The sequence below is a fragment of the Nothoprocta perdicaria genome, unplaced genomic scaffold, assembly GCF_003342845.1.
Source record: "Nothoprocta perdicaria isolate Ctin4 unplaced genomic scaffold, notPer1 scaffold_4, whole genome shotgun sequence".
In the NCBI taxonomy this organism is placed as follows: domain Eukaryota; kingdom Metazoa; phylum Chordata; class Aves; order Tinamiformes; family Tinamidae; genus Nothoprocta; species Nothoprocta perdicaria.
In genome coordinates, this window is record NW_020455643.1 from 212,404 (window position 1) to 228,467 (window position 16,064).

Here is a 16,064-nt window from a genome sequence, read left to right on the forward strand (position 1 = left end):
CCCGCCGAGGGGCGGGCGGTTCGGCCGGGCCGGGCCGGGCCCGCCGCGCTGAGAGCCGCCCCGCCCCGGCCCGGCCGCACTTACGCAACGGCCGCGGAAAGTTGGAGCCGCGCGTGGGAGCGGGGACTGCCCCCGCACACCATTCCCGCCCCGGGAGGCTGTTCCCTTCACACCATTCCGGGCTCGGGAGGGCTCTTCCCTTCAGACCGCTGCTTGCGGGGGGGAATGTTCCCCGCACAGCATTCCCGGGCCGGGAGGCTGTTCTCCGCACACCGTTCCCGGGCCGGGAGGCTGTTCCCTCACAGGGCTCGGGGCCGCGGGGACCGTTTCCCTCACACCGTTCGGGCGGGGGCGGCTGTTCCCTCGCGCCGCTGCCCGGGCGGGTCCTGCTCCCCTCACAGCCTGCGCGGCGCGGAGGGGCAGCCCGGCTGCGGCTCGGCCCTCCCGGCTCGGGGAGCGGCCTCGGCCCCTCCGCGGCGGCGCCCGCCCCGTGCTGGGGTCCGCTCCATGCTGCTGGGTCCGTTCCGTGCCGCGGGGTCTGCTCCGTGCCGCAGGCGCCACGGCCAGGCCCGGGGCAGCGCGGCCCCTTGGCGGCGGCCCGCAGCGCGAGGGTGCTGCAGGCCGGGGCACGAGCGGCCCGGTGCAGGTGCCCCGGTGCCCACGAGGCCGCTGCTYGCAGCGCGGTGCTCCGTGCGGGATCACCCCCTGAGTCCTCGTCTGCGCATGGAGCATTTGGGAGGGCGGCACTTGGGATCACTTGGGAGCGGTGCTGGGGTGACCCCAAGGCTGCTGGAATTCCCTGGTTCCGTCTGTGGGTATAATGCTGCAYACTGCCCAGCCGGAGGCTGCTTTGGACTCGGGAGCCTGTTATGTCTTTATGGCTGTTCACATACAGATATTGGAGTTCACTGTGCAAACGTGTCTTTATTTTACTAACATACATCCTCATTTTATTTCTGCAGTCTACACTCGCTGCAAAATACGCTGATAGAACACAGTATCCTTCTTGCTAACCAGGATCTGGACTTAGAAAAGTCCAGGTAAGCCTTTTCCTCTGGTGTCTTGCTTATTTCTTGCCATGAGAAGACACATGACCTATTCTGAAACTAATTTGGCTTCTCCAGCGTCAAACTAGGGCCTGAACGGTTCTTATCCCTGGATTTGATGCTGTTTCAGGTTGGTTCTGCAGATGGTGAGATTCACATTTCAAGTCTGACTGTGAACTCTGCATTAAACTTGGATCTGGGGAACAAGAGTTGCTCTTGCATGTGCATTTCCTGATTGCCTTGCTCCAGCAAGATGTTGTCATTTATTTATTTTTCCTCACATTTCCTGTTAATGTTTCCACTGGCTAGGCAGATCTCCTCTGTGTATTTTTTTGGTACATCTGCTGTATTTCTGATCAGGAAACTTAGTACTCCTGAGATTTGTTTACACTTCCCTTCCCCGAGAATTTTCCCTGCTATCTTTTGTACCATTCTTCTGCTGCTTCCTTACTGGGTCACTTGCTAGCCTTTTTACTAGCTCAGACAGCTGTGCTAATTACAGCACCTGCTGCAGGGTTATGCACATATTGCATATATATATATATATGTTTCTGCAATTTCCTTGTTTAAAATCCTTCTATATTAGAAGTATGTGTGGCTATTGTGCAGATTATGATCTGAGCATGGGTGCTTCTTCATGTAGCCTTTACAACTGCTTTTTTGCTTCCTCCAGGCCTCTGCATCCTTGGGTATAGGGAGATCCACCTACCTATTGCATTCCTTTCCAAGTGACAGGCCAATTAAAAACTAGGCTCTAATAGCCTCATTCATGCTGACATCTCATCTAAATTAATTAGACTACTTCCATGAGACATATTACGTCTGATGAATAAGTATATACCCAGCTGTTTTAAACTTAAGCTGTAATATTTGCTCTAGCTATAACCATATTCTAAGACGAGATACTAGGATTCCGCCTCTATAATTTACAGCACCTTTTATTTTACTACTTAGTGTGGTCTAAAGCAACTTAATCCATTCTCATAGTACAATTGCTATTAGAAACAAGTAACTTCCTTCCCAAAGTGTAGAAATATGACATGGCTACCTGCTTTTATAGACAAAGATTCAATACATTCAGGTCAAAACAAGACAATTGTGCTCAGTTGGATTAAGTAATTAATCTAACCCACTTGGATTGGTGATTGGATCCTATTGCATCCAATTGGATCCAGTTTGATTGGATTAAGTGATTAAAGAACATAACCATGAATATGTCATACACAGAATGCCTCCTTGTCAAGATATTTTTCTTCTAATCACATGTATTGTAACGTGAATGTATCTCATTTTTATGTGCTGTTCAGCTGTTCTTGCACAGTACCGAAAATCTGCTTTTCAACTGAAAGGTCTGTAAAAGTGCTTGTCTTCAAGTGTACCCTCTTAGTGCATCTTCTAGCAGCAATTTCGAGAGCAGCATCTATATTTCAATGGAAAGCCAAGCCCAGAGTAGGTGCACTGTTGAAAATACCCACAGATAATGAGTATCCAAATGTGTAAAAAGCCAAAAATACAACTGTGTTGTAGTTTTAATCTAGATCCATTCCCTTTTGTATCAAAGTCTTGCATACATTAACATTTTTTGGAGAAAGCCTATGTAGGTGAAGATGTATATGTATATATCTTAAGAGAAAACATTCAAGGTTTCTTTGAAAAAATCTCTTTCTGGGTAAATGACCAGCAATTACACAGTACAGACCAAGGAGTGTGCAGGTTTTTCCCCTTTTGTGTAGGCGTGCAGTATATACAGAGACGTTTGGTAGTTATTAACTGCATCTACCTGCTTTCATATACTTCAGTAAAAAAAATCCAAAAATAAAAACAACCAAAAATAAAAAATACAATTTTATTTCTGCAAAATAAATAACAGGGAACAGAATAAAATGCATAATATGAAGTTTTGCTTTACAAATGCTTATATACATGCATTCTCACTTTAAAAAACTTTTGTGTGTATGTGTGTGTTGTACTCTTGTAACAGTTCTATAATTATTTTTCAAGGAACTTTTTTTCTGGAAAGGTGCACCTCAGCAAACATGTATTTTTAAGCGAATGGATCAATGCTTAAGATTCCATTTCAATCTCTGTGTGCTTTATAGCTCTTTATTTTTCAGGTAGCTAGAAGCTAGACTTCGGCTGGTGCTTCAGACTGTGTGCAAAGCATATCCCTTGTCGGCCAATCTGATGTGGGCTGTTTAGTACGAAGACCTGGTGTATATTACAAAGTTTCACCAGAATAGCTATGTCAGCATATACCCTCCAGCCAACAAAACCTCTAGTGTGGACATAGTCTGCTAGCAAAAAAAAAGGGCTCCTGTCAGCTTAGTTTATGTTATTTTATAAGTTGATGTAATTTTGCTGGCAGGAAACCTACGTTAACATCTATAGTAGATGACTGCTCAGACATTCACTTCAGAAACAGCTGTGCTAACCAGAAAATGGTTGCAATGTTTGTCTCAGAGGTTGTTCGCCTTCCTGGACAGCCAGCAGAATGGGCGCTGCTCATGCAGACCGGTACCGGGTCGCGCTCACATGGCCTGCGGCAGCGACCCRGCCCGTCCTGCAGCATCTTGCAGACAGCTGAGCTCGCGGCAGCTGCTGCCACCCTCCACGCGCCTGGGGTTGTTGCTGCCACCCCCAGCCCCGCCACTGAGATGACAGTGGAACAAAACAGGCACACAGTACCTTCAGTTTGGCTCAGGTACTGTAAACTGCAGAGGAAAATGAGCTGCTTATGCAGCCGGCTTGACACATAAATGAAACAGGAAATAAATTCACATTCATGGTAACATCTAGAGGACAGACAAACAGCTAGTTTATAGGACTTAAGAGTTACTCAAGACAGATCTGGGACATGAATTTTGGCCAAGCCGTGTGGCATAAATAAATCTTAAAACAGCAATGTAAAATAAACTGGAACCTGGTCTACTTTAGTATTAGAAAAAAGAAGTCTGGATTTGGAAAAAAAGAAAAAAAGTTTGTTATGATTTTGTTGGAAAAGAGTGGTTTTGGAATGGTTATGTCTGTCTGACTCCGTCTGTGAACATTGTTGACTAAATACCTAAATAATTACTGTGCTCACAAGACTAAAATACACAGGAGTAACGATAGAGAAAAAAGATGTTAGAATAACTCTACGAACTTTAGCAATAGAGTAACATAGAGCAGCACTGACAGTTAAACCAGCATGAAACATGTTTTTGCTAGCATAACTAATGTAATTTCTGGAAAGATATGGTAATATTACTTTTCCTTTTTGTTAGTACAAGGTGCCGTGTACATGGAGATGGTTTTATGATGCAGTTTTGGCAAGGACACATAGCTAATAGCTGAAGCACAACAGCTTCCATGCTTTGGGGAGGGTCTTCCAGTTTTCGTTTCTTGTGTCCTGTAAAGAGGTTGTGATTTGCTGAYGCTCAGCAGGACAACTGGAAACAGCCTGATTGTTCTGGCATCCTGCTACTTCTGTTAGCATAAAACATACTAGTTATGTGAGAGACTTGTTAGGCAAATATAAAATAGAAGGAAAAAAGGAAGAAGTGCCGTGTACTCTCTAGCACATCTTGAACACAAGTTGTTGTCTGCAGTCATTTACCACTGTGTTTTGCACTTTTCACCCTCTCTAGCAAAGATAAGGGCTATGTGACTAATGAGTCCCTTGTTACACATGCATAATTCAAATGAATTGCAGAATCTTCTACTTCTCCTAGAAAGCAGAAGCAACGGGCATGCTATTTCTCATTTTCAACATGGATTTTCTTTTTGTCTGGAAAGTCCTCCTCCGTAGTAACTTTTGAACCTCAGTGGGACACAGAGCAGGGATGAGAGGGAAATTGTTTCCCTAGGTGTTAAGAGTAAGTGTTCAATGCCCAGGTGATAGCAGTGCCCCTCTCTGGTCAGCTGGAGTGGGCTGTGCGAGCAGGCTGACCAGGGAGAGCTGTTGTTCTTTAGCTGGTCAGAGCCCGGCAAACATTTCCCATTCATTAGCTGGAGGCTGTGCAATGAAGATATTGCCTAGTGCCAAATAGCAGAGGTTCTTCTCATGTGGCTACGTGGAAGAGCCACAGGTAACTACATCAGAACCAAGAGCTCCTGGCTTTGGTTTTATAATGGTGTGGTGTAGTATTCAGAAGTTACAAGGTATGGTTGTTTAACTAACTCAAAAAGGATTAGGAAGAAAATGTTTTATGGTAAAAAAACAGTGTAAAATTACTCAGAATGCATGCCTCCTCTGTTAAGATATTCCTTGAACAATTTATAAAACACATATGTTTTGCTTTATTGGGACTTTTTGATTGAGTCTGCTATGAGGCCATATTTTAGGCTTTTGCAATGCAAGATATTTAGATGACATCCCTTAAATCAGCCACATTTAGGAGGAAATTTGCTCAGCATCAGGATCCTGTAAGGAGGCAAAGATCACTGAAGACTATCTTCGTTAAAAGCATGCCAGCAGCTATTGTTTACCAAACCAAGACAAAAGACCAAGTCTCATGCTCAGGGAAACTTTGTAACTGGAGATCTTGTTCCTGTGCACTTTGTTGGGGCTGCAGACAGGGTTCTTGAAGCACTGGCTTTCTTGCAGATGTTCGGGGACATGTTCCCCTCCTCTGCTCCGCCAGACTGCTCGCAGTGCTCTGCTGCACGGCCATCGCTGGCCGGGAGGCTGCGCTGGGATAACGGGGTGCCCGGCGCACTGGGGAGCCAGCCGAGCTGGGCACAGYGGCCTCGTGCCCGGGGCATGGGGTGGGTGCCCCAAGGGGGGGCTCACACTGAGCCCCTCAGCAGGGCTCAGCATCCGACAGCAGCCTCCCCAGTGACAGACCTGTACACCTTGCACATTCTTCAGTTTATAGGTTAGAAGATACATTTGTGCATAGAAAAGTATAAACAATGGTGATTTTTAAAGATTGGACATGTTGGATTATTAAACAATTTCTGAAATTCCTAAAATCCTCATAACAGGTTTTGTGTCAGAGCGTGGATCTTCACTGAGGTACTTCTGTAAAGCTTTCTTGAAGCACTAGGTCAAGGCTTCTGCTGAAGACATAGCTCAAAGTCCAGAATTCTTCTGTTGTCCTGTGGTGCCCCTACGCAGACAGGCCGGCTGTGTAAGGCAGGCTTGTGTGCAAGCCCGGGAGTTTCCTCACTGACACAGCTCTGCTGTTTTAGTATCTGTATAGAACACTAGGAATGTTATTGCTTTGAATGTTCACACAAACACACTGCGGAGTAAGATGCAGAATCCATTAAGTGAAATTATGTTAAATTCTCTTTTATAAAGTTTCATTTTTTAAAAGCAAACAAACAAAAACCTAACATTTGAGAGCTGTGGATAGGAAAAGGAATTGGAGTAGGTTAAGAAKAATGGAAGATTCTTATCTATTTAGTGTTGAAAAAATATTTTGTGTACTTTGCAGCTTATTTGTCACTATGGCTCATCTCTTAACCAGGGGAAAATCTGAATGCCACTATTAAGAGCCAACAAGCTTCAGTAGTCTGGTAAATGAATTGAATGATTGCCTGTCCTTAAATATCTATAATAACATGTACAATTCATAAAGGTCATGATCTTGGTAATTCTAAAATAGATTATTTTGTTATACAATCACTATAAAAAATGYAGTAAACCCTGTCCACTATTCCATTTTTAAATATTATCAGCAGTTCTTCTGCAAAATACATTGAAAATAACATACAACCCAGAACCGTAGAATAGGAATCTTCTATTGATACAAATAACCTGATGGGTGAGTGAAATTTAAATCTGAAATTTCACCCACCCAAGATAAAAGTGCAGTGCTCCAACAGCCACAATCTATATTTAACTTGAGAATAAAATCAGCAACAGTATTAAAAAAAAAAAAAAAAAAAAAAAAGTGCCGTAACTGCCCAGAGCCCGGCAGCACAGCCAAACACAGACAGGAAACTTCCTTCCCTTTATTTAGCTAAGTAAGGAGCAGTGCAGTTTTACTCATGGAGTTTTGCCAGGTTATTCCTAATCTTGGATTTCCTTTCCTGCACACCACCTATTGTTCACATTACAGAGTCACAGTATAGGAAACAGGCGTTCTTGCACAAACTGGAACTGGAAAAAAATCACAGTTTGTACCTTTGAGTATCTATACGGACACATTTCATGCAGTGTTAAAAAGGTCTAATATATTTTAGCATTTTAACGCTGAATTTAAAATTTAGGATTTTTGTCTTAAAGATCAATGATATTTCTGTTATATGAGAATCATAGCATTTATTCAAGGCCTAATCCTAACATTCAGATACTGATTTATTTACATATGCCAAATCTGTTTAAAGAAAAACACTTTCCACCTATAATTTGCAGAMCTTGTGATTAATTTGAAAGACAGCTAAAAGGTGCAGGAGTGTTCAGTCTGGTACATTAAAAATATGCAAGAAAGAAAGGTACTGGCAAAGGTACCATGAAAATAAAGCTTGTAGTGAGTGTACTTTTGAGGAGGGGCATTGATTAACAACCAAATTTGGATAAAAATACATGTATTTTATAATTTGGACAGTGATTGTAAGTCATTAACATGGACTTAAAAAAAATGAAGAAAGGCACTGCTGCTTTAGTTAATGATGTAAAGAATGTAAGTGTTTTAACAACAGCAAACAAATGACATCATCTGCTGCAAGAATCAGATTATGTCATATCATTTGCTTAACGGACTAGCAAATTAATTGGCAGATTTAAGAAAACAAACAAAAAACGCAAAGCAACCAGTGTGTTTTATAGTGGTTTGAAATACTACAAGTTTTAATTCTTTCAGTTAATATGGATCATGAATTTGGAAAATACAAAGTGAGATAAACTCTTGTCTTGATACTATAAACAATTTTTAATGGGGCACAAGCACTGAGAATAATTGCATAGTGTAGTTAATACTTCGTGGATCAAAACCCACAAACTTTCTGCCCTCTGCTGCTTATACCAGTAAAAAATAAACAGATGTACAAAACTGTGTGGGATGCATACAGCTAAGGAGCCAACCTTAGCTTTTGAAAATGTCACCTCGTTTATGTTTAGAAGTCTTGGGACACTTACTGCTTTATGCACTTGGGCCTCTGCAGCTCAGTGAAATTCCCTTGAACTCGGTGGACTATCAAAAACGTGACAGGGACCTATTCACAAATTACACACTTTATTAAGCCGGAAGTTTCCTGACATTTACATCATAATTGCAAGATAGTTCTGTGTTAACTAGCTTGTGGATTAATATGTAAAAGAAATGTCAAAACATATTATTCCTTCAGCATTTTTACATTTAAAAGAATGTGTGAGATCAGAAATGACGTGAAGGTTAGACATACACTGCTTTAAAAAAAATGGAAAAAATAATCCTCCATACACAGTAAAGCATGCACCCCAAATTCAGCTCATCCTAATCACACTCCAGTACTTTATGACACAAGAGGATCTGTGGAAAGCAGTGCTATTATACAAGTGCATATTATCATCAAATGCTCCCTTCATCAAAATGACATGGAAAATAAAGCTGAGAGAGGCACTGAGAGGTCATCTATTCCATATCATGGTTACACAGCAAAGCCACTTTATCTAGGCACATTGCATATGTCAGTCCAGTCCAGTGCAAAAGCACCCTATACTTTCCAGAAGTTATTAACAGTTATTTCCCATGTTCATGTAAATAATGCCACTGTCAGCAGAGCAAATCTGATGAGTCACTTTAAAATAAAAACTCATTTCTTAAGAGGTAAGTTGACACGTTTTTTCCTTTTATAAAAGCAAGACTCCCTTCTTGCAGACTTGCAAAAAAGAGAGTCGCAACCTCAAATAAAACTTTGCTTTTAATCACTAACTGGAAGAGCAAATAAGGTTTATTAAACAAAAAAGGTAGATTAATATTTATAAACTATTAAAATTGTGGTATAATAATGTCACATACTCTAGTGATTTCTATAAAGCAGTAGCAAAATCGTGAGAGAAAACGAGCTGTCTATTGTAACTTTAGATGTCACTTTTCATTTGTATAGTTTACATTCAAAATGAAAAATCTAGATCCATATGAGAACTCTTATTTTAGCACTATTTATAGGGTGCTGAAGGAGAAGATGTGTTTTCAGACTCTTAAGCTTCAGTTGCATGACAAAAGAGCATTTTATACAAATGGAGTGATTGCAAGATGGGTAATTCCAAGCTGCAGTTACGTCAATGGCAGTAATGGCATTTGGGGCACTACACTCAGGGAAGCGAACAGTGTTTGCCATGATGCCAGCTAACTTTGGAAACCCTTTTCACAAAACATTGAAGAAATAGGTAAACATGCTCAGATTCACAGGGCATTAGGGAGATGAGTTATGAAAATCTAGGATTCAGAACCCCTTGTATTTGGTGCTGTGAGTTCTGGACTATTGCTATACAAAAGAGAGTGGTATGGAGTAAAGAGAAAGCACTGGCCAGCCTATGTAGAGGCTATTCTTGTATTTCACTTAGAAGTGAAATACAAATACATGTAAAAGTAAATATAAAAATATAAACCAATTACATGAAAAAAACCCACATCAGACGTGTGAAGCAGAAACATTTGATCACATTTAACTACCATGTAACGGAAGAGAAAAAACAACAGATGACAACCACATGTAATCATTCCACCAAAACTGAGACATAACTCGCATATGGTTCCTCCTCCCCATTTATTTTAGACAACAGCAGATCATCAAGGGACCTGCAGCATGATTCCCTAGAAAACTCCATAACACAACGGTCCTCCCCACACAGCCCTTTCAATTCCTTCCCAAAATAACAAATAAGTAGTAGCCCGTATCTTCTTAGACACCATTCAAGTGCAGTAGGCAGTGGACAAACCTTCATTAATGCAGATACCCTTGTTAGATGGTCAAGTGGTATCTAAAAAGAGTTGAGCTCTCCTAAAACGTTGATGAGAGCACTGGCATGGGAAGAACTTTCCCGTGCCACGGCAGAACCGCCACAAGACGATGGGGATGGCAGGGCCACAGGGCGGCGCAGCCTTGAGATGGACAGCACCGGGCGAAGGGAAAGGACCCTTCCTGTCTGCTTCATGATTATTTTATTTCAAACAGAACCAAGACAAAAATCTGCTTGATAAACATAATACACGTGTGGCTTTATACAATATTGAAGCAGCTCTACTTAATAGAGGAAAGTTCTTTAAGTATACTCATTTAGAGCTAAAGAAACACTAAATATTGCATGCTGAACTGTATGTACAGGTAAAGTAACACTACCTACCTATCATATCAGGCAGCTGTGTAAAGTTAGCAGCTGTCTAAAGTTAGAAGACGTTCAGCTCATAATTACAAGGTCAAAATTCTGGCATAGGAAAGTTTTTCATGTGATTCAGGCATTTATTTTCCTCAAAATGTAAGTGAACGTTGTTTCATRAAGGACCTCGAGACAGCAGCATGGATCAGAGCTACTTCATGTTGCGCACTATTCTCCTGCAGTGGTTGCTCTTCATCTCCCCCAGGGCTTGTTCCAGCTGCCGAATCAGGTGAAGGAGGGTTGAAGGGTCCGTTTGCAGCACTTGGGCAGTCTGGTCCCCGTCCTCGCTGAGGTGCAGCTTCAGAGTCACCAAAGGCTTAATCTGCTGCCTTAAGCTTCTGCTTGCAAGCTGTTGGAGGGAGTCCAGGCAGAGTGGGGAAAGGAAACAAGACAAGAGAGACATGCGTCAACTTTCACATTTGCGGTTCAGGCTTGCAGGACTGCTTAAAAATCCTTTTAAAATAAAGATATGCATTATCTGTAATTTAGTTTGAGCATGAGGTAGTATTAATTCGCTCTAAACAACACACAGATTTGTGACAGTTAGAGGACGTGCAAGACAACGCATTTGGCGTATTTTACCATTTTGAAGTACCAATGGAGCTATGAGCTTAGTTTTCATAAAGCAACAAATCACTTGCATCATTATGTATCCTGTCCAGCTTTAGTTATGTTCTATACAATAACAACATTATGTCAAAATTACAAAAAAACACCCTGGTGCCTCAATTACCTTGGAATAATAGAAGTCACACTGATTTCTTCACAATTGCTTGCAATGTTGAAAAAGTAAAATGCAGATTAGTTAAAAAAAAAAGCAGTAAACAAAAGCGATTACCTGTACATCTAACCTCCATTCAAGATTGTGGTAACTGGGAAGCCTTGGTGCCAGCTCACTAAGAACACCTCTGATCTCCTTCCTGTTGTCAAGGTAAAGCTGAAGCAGTAGTTTGTTCAGTTCATCCGAGAATCCCAGAACATGGACAGAATCCTGGAAGTCTGTCTCGGAGATCTGGAAACAACAAGGTGCAAATACAAGGTTCAATACTCATTATTTACTGAGAAACAAGTACAACTGTCAGTAAACACCATTCACATGGTATGACACAATTATTTTCCTGCAGAAATTGCACAGCTAAGGAGAAAACAAATCACCTACGCTGCAAGTCACTTATATAGGTGGAGTCATTACTGTTAATTTGAACAAATTTTGGAAAGGGGTTTTAAATGTTTAGAAAAGGTTCAATAGCATCATGTCTGATCCTTCATAATAAAGAAGGAGACAAAACAGAAAAAAAAGAATCTTTAAGCTTTTGAAACATGTTTCTAGAAACGCAGTTGGTAAATCAATTACATCGATACCACAAATCAGTGGTATTGGTTTAATATTGATACGAAAGCTATAAATGGTGTGCAGCAAGCTGATTAACTCCAACCGCAAGCAGCCCGTGAAGCTGCACAGCTCAGAGCGGCCCTCAGGAGGCTTCTCCCCAGGTCAAAGCCTCTGTGATGCAATGGAGGAGTCTGCTTATTTACTCCATGGTGCAAGTTACACACCTGCAAGGGAGCGAATATTTCCCAGACAGCAAAAACATTCCATGATCACCTCTATTCTGTGATAAACCTGCAATAACCTATCTTTCTGTCGAGCCACCCTACTTCAACAGAAAATTCTGCACTTCATTTTCATCCCTATCTGTTCTCCAGCACAAGCAATGCCTGCTTGGAGTGGAACAGGAGCCACCTCTCTCTGCATCTCTTTCCCATGGTCTCCAGTGTCAACTGCGAGCAGTTTCCAAAGGAATCAGGCCTTACCAACGTGGCTCTCCCAGCACTGGCTCGCGCTGGTCCCCGTGGCCGGCAGGGGCCAGGGGCTCCCTGGCCAAAGCAGCAGTGGCAGCKGCGGCGCGGGGCTCAAGCTGTGCTCGGAGCTCCGGGCAGTGCAGGGCTCAGGGCGGTGCAGGGCTCAGGGCGGAACGAGGCTCCCTGTGTGTCCCCCTGTGCGCGCTCGGCCGCCCGCACACTGCCTCCTCTGCTGCCAAACCGCAGAGCGTTCCTCGTACCTGCTCTGCGGTCTTATTTTTAGTGTTAAAACAGTTGGGTCTTAGCTTTGAAGACTGACACAAACCGCAAACGAGCCAAGTCATGCAGGGTTTGTAAGGACAGAACTGCCTAAGGAACAGACATCACTTCCTTTCTAAAAGCGTAACCATTTTTAAGTGCAAACACGCTCGTCGGGACTGCGAGTGTCACCCAGGGGCGGCTGGGGCGCTGCTCACCATGAGCTTGGAGCTCTCGGCCAGGAGGAAGCTGAGCCCGTCCAGGCCGCGCTGCAGCGCCTCGGCGTCCACCGACAGGCTCCCTGCAAGGGAAGCGCAGGGCCGCACTCAGCCCGCGCCGCTCCCGAACCGAACCGAACCGAACCACCAGCCCGGCAGGAGCGACGCCAAGGGGCAGGCGCGGCCCCCGGCGGCATCGGGGCAGCGCCGCGCGCCCCCGCCCCGTGCCCCGCCCCATCGCGCGCCCCCGCCTTGCGGCGCCTCCCGCCGCCCGCCCCGCGCGGCTCTTACTGGCAGCGGTCTCCACGGCGCGCGGGGCGCCGCCGTGCCGCAGCAGCTCCAGCGCCAGCCGCCCCAGCTCGCCCGCGCCTGAAACGAGAGAGTCGACTCCGCTGCAGGCGGCTCCGCTGCAAGCGCCGCGCGCGCGGCCGCCCAGCCCCGCACCCCGGCCCCGCTCCCTCCGTGCGGGGGGCAGCGCGGCCGCACCTGCGGCGCCCAGGCTGGGCAGGCAGCCCAGGTGCGCGCGCTGCTCCTCCGACAGCACCAGCAGCATCGCGCCCGCCCCGGCCCCGCCGCGCACGAAGGCAGGAAGGGGCGGTGCCCGCCGCGGGGGCGCCGCCGGCAGCCGCCAGGGGGCGCCGCGCCCCCCCCCACCCCGTCCCGCCCCTGCGGAGGCGGCGCCGCCGCGAAGCCGCCAAAGGCTCGGGGCGCCCCCGCCTTGGGAGGGGGCGGGGCTCCACGAGGCGGGGCGGGGCTCCTCGCCGAGGGGCGGGGCTGCGCGCGCAGCCAGGCCTGGTCCCCGGGAGTACTTGGCGTTCCTGGCGCTAGTCGCAGCTAGGCCTCGGCGCAGGAGTTCGAGGCACGGCTGGTGATGCAGCAGAACCAGGGTCGTAGCAGGCGGCTGCACTCGCTGCTCTGTGTTTCARGAAGGGGCTCCGGAATGAGCGTGGTGTTTATCCCTGGCAGTGAGCAGAGCTGGAGGCGGCCTGCTTCATGATGAACAAACTTCATTTGTTCATGTGAACTCTTTGTACCCTGACAGCTTTCACCCCTGCTCCAGACCTCTAAGGCCCGCATGCCTCTTGCTCTGATGGTCACTGCATTTATTTTACTAATTTCCAATGTCCTGCCTGTATTTCCTCTTTTACAGGCTCCTAGAGGACCTGCTCCAAAGGCAGGAGGTGCTTTCACATACTACAGACCACGTGAACCTGTATGATATTCCACACTACTGCAGTTAAGCCATTTCTAAGATATGAGCTAGCAAGCTTAAGAGTGCAKTGTTGCYGACGTGGGTCGGCAAGCCTTGTTCGCCAGCCGGACTGACCTGGGGTTCTACCCACCCCAGAGCCATAGAGCACAGACACCAATATGGAGGATGCGGCAAATGGCGTTTATTGCTTTGTTCAGTCTGCCTATATACCCCCACAAAGCGTAGGAATTCACCTACTGCCCAATCAGGAGACTAACCTCCTCTGGGGCCATCAGTAGGGTATGCATTAATTATGCTCCTACCTTCCCRTGACATCGCGAGATCTTCCGAACGCCATTCCCTATGCCCTATGCTACACTACACCATTTACTTATGCTAAGCTCTCTACTTTATTGGGCCCTATAAGGTATGACAAATTCGTGACGAATTCCCACAGTGCAGACATACTCAAGTGGCTTAGCCAAGATTACCTAGGTACAGAAGTACCTTTATTGTACTGGAATTTCTGATTTCTCAGCACTATCTTCTAACGCATTCCCTGACATAAAACATACTTTGATTTGAAGAAAAAAAAATACACAAAACCAACTATGCAACATAATCCCTTCTGTTAAAGACAAAGAACTGGGTGCTCTTGGTTGCCTGGTTCACTTTGCTGGTTATTTGCAATTACTGCTGCATATTTCCTCTCTATTTACTTGGTTATTTCCAGCCTGAAGGGGACTGAATACTGACAGATCCCTTCTGAATTGCAGTGAGACTCACGTATTCTTGTAATTTGAAATCAACAGTCAACTGCAAGCAACCTTGGAATGCTGGAGCTAGTATTTGAAAGTGTGTGTGGGYGTGAGGTAAGTGTTCACAGAGATCGTCCTTGCGCAGTGTGTGGATAAAGCTGCGCTGCTTTGGATCTCCATTTCCYGTGGTTACCAAGCTATGCAGGGAATCTCTACAAATGGTCAAGTTTGGTCAATCAGTACTGAGCTTTCTGGAGGAAACGGAAATCTTCTGTCCAATTAAGGTGAAGACCTCAAGAAAAAAATTGTCTACTCTGTTCTTGGCAAATAGTTTTGCAGTTTTTTTTGCAGGTTTTTTGCAGGTTTTGCAGGTTATGACAATATATCCCTTGACTGTAGAAAACTGTTCTGCCCTGTCTCCTATCATAAGGCTTATTGACCAATGAATCTTCGAAGAGTTTTCAGTTAGCTAAATGAAATTTCAAGAAAGCCATAGGTATAACTGATTATCTTCCTGGACAGTACATACCTTAGATAATGAAAAGTTTTAGTGGATTTTTTTTTCCAGGAAATAGTACAGTAGTGAATCCCAGAAAGGATACCCTATATTTAATTGCATTTCAGGCAAGCTTCTTACCTCTATTAGGGCTGCTAATTGACTTAAATCAGAGATTAGAGACTTTTTGACTTACCTTGAAGAAACCAGTCTGAGATACGCATATATAGGCACACGTACWGGAGATGTGTAGGCACATAGGCACATGTTTGTTTAGGAACACAGTGCAGCAACCGACTGTGAAATCACCGCATAAAAGGCAGTTACCAAATATAACTTTTAAGTGAACGAAAGGAAGTCTGAAAGGACATCAAACGCTGGGAGGTGGTGGTCGGGGCGCACGGCGGAGATATCCGCACGGCTGGGGTGTGCGGGACGCGCAGCCTGTCCCATCGCGCCGGGAGGTCGCTGTCCGCCGGGAGCAGCCGCGCGGGGCGCCGAGCAGCGGCCAAGGCCGCGGCCGGAGCGCGCGGGGGAAGAGGCTGCGCGGAGGCAGCGCCGGGGGCCGGGGCCGCGCTCGCCAGGGGGCAGCGAGCGCCGCCAAGGCAGCCAGCGGGGCGGATGGTCCCGCACGGAACGCACCGGCCAGAGCGGACAGCCGCCCCGCAACGCGCCATGGGCGCCCCGAGGCCACGGCCATGGCGCCGCGCGCATGCGCGGCCGGGCCGCGTGGGCGGCACCCGCCGCCGCCCGTTGCTGCGCAGAACGGCTGCCCCTGCCCGGCCACCGTGAGGCCCCGCGCCCGCCCCCCGCCCGCCCCGGCGCTTCCCCGCGGCCGTTTCTCCTCAGGCTGCAGCCCCTGCCGCTCTCACGAGCGGGGCACCTGTCGAGTGACAGCCCGGACGGCCAATGGGCTGCGCCTCAGCCGGCGGCTCCGCCCCCGCGCGCGGGAGGGCGGGGCGGCGGTGGCGGCGCGCAGGCGCAGCGCGGGGCTGCGTGCGGGG

At 46.3% G+C, this 16,064-nt stretch overlaps 1 protein-coding gene and 1 long non-coding RNA gene across 2 annotated transcripts; one reads left to right on the forward strand and one right to left on the reverse strand.

Moving 5' to 3' along the window:
• The first annotated feature begins 787 nt into the window (after positions 1-787).
• LOC112952493 lies at positions 788-1,594 on the forward strand. Its single transcript, XR_003250397.1, has 2 exons — positions 788-1,040; positions 1,125-1,594. It is a non-coding gene; the product is annotated as an uncharacterized LOC112952493 (long non-coding RNA).
• Positions 1,595-8,551: 6,957 nt separating this feature from the next.
• On the reverse strand, positions 8,552-13,167 carry COMMD2 (COMM domain containing 2). The gene is made up of 5 exons (XM_026045202.1): positions 13,101-13,167; positions 12,906-12,983; positions 12,615-12,697; positions 11,174-11,347; positions 8,552-10,684 (listed from the first exon to the last, which is right to left on the reverse strand). The coding sequence occupies exons 1-5, from the start codon at positions 13,165-13,167 to the stop codon at positions 10,487-10,489; spliced, it is 600 nt and encodes a 199-aa protein (XP_025900987.1). The 3' UTR covers positions 8,552-10,486.
• Between the last annotated feature and the right edge of the window lie 2,897 nt (positions 13,168-16,064).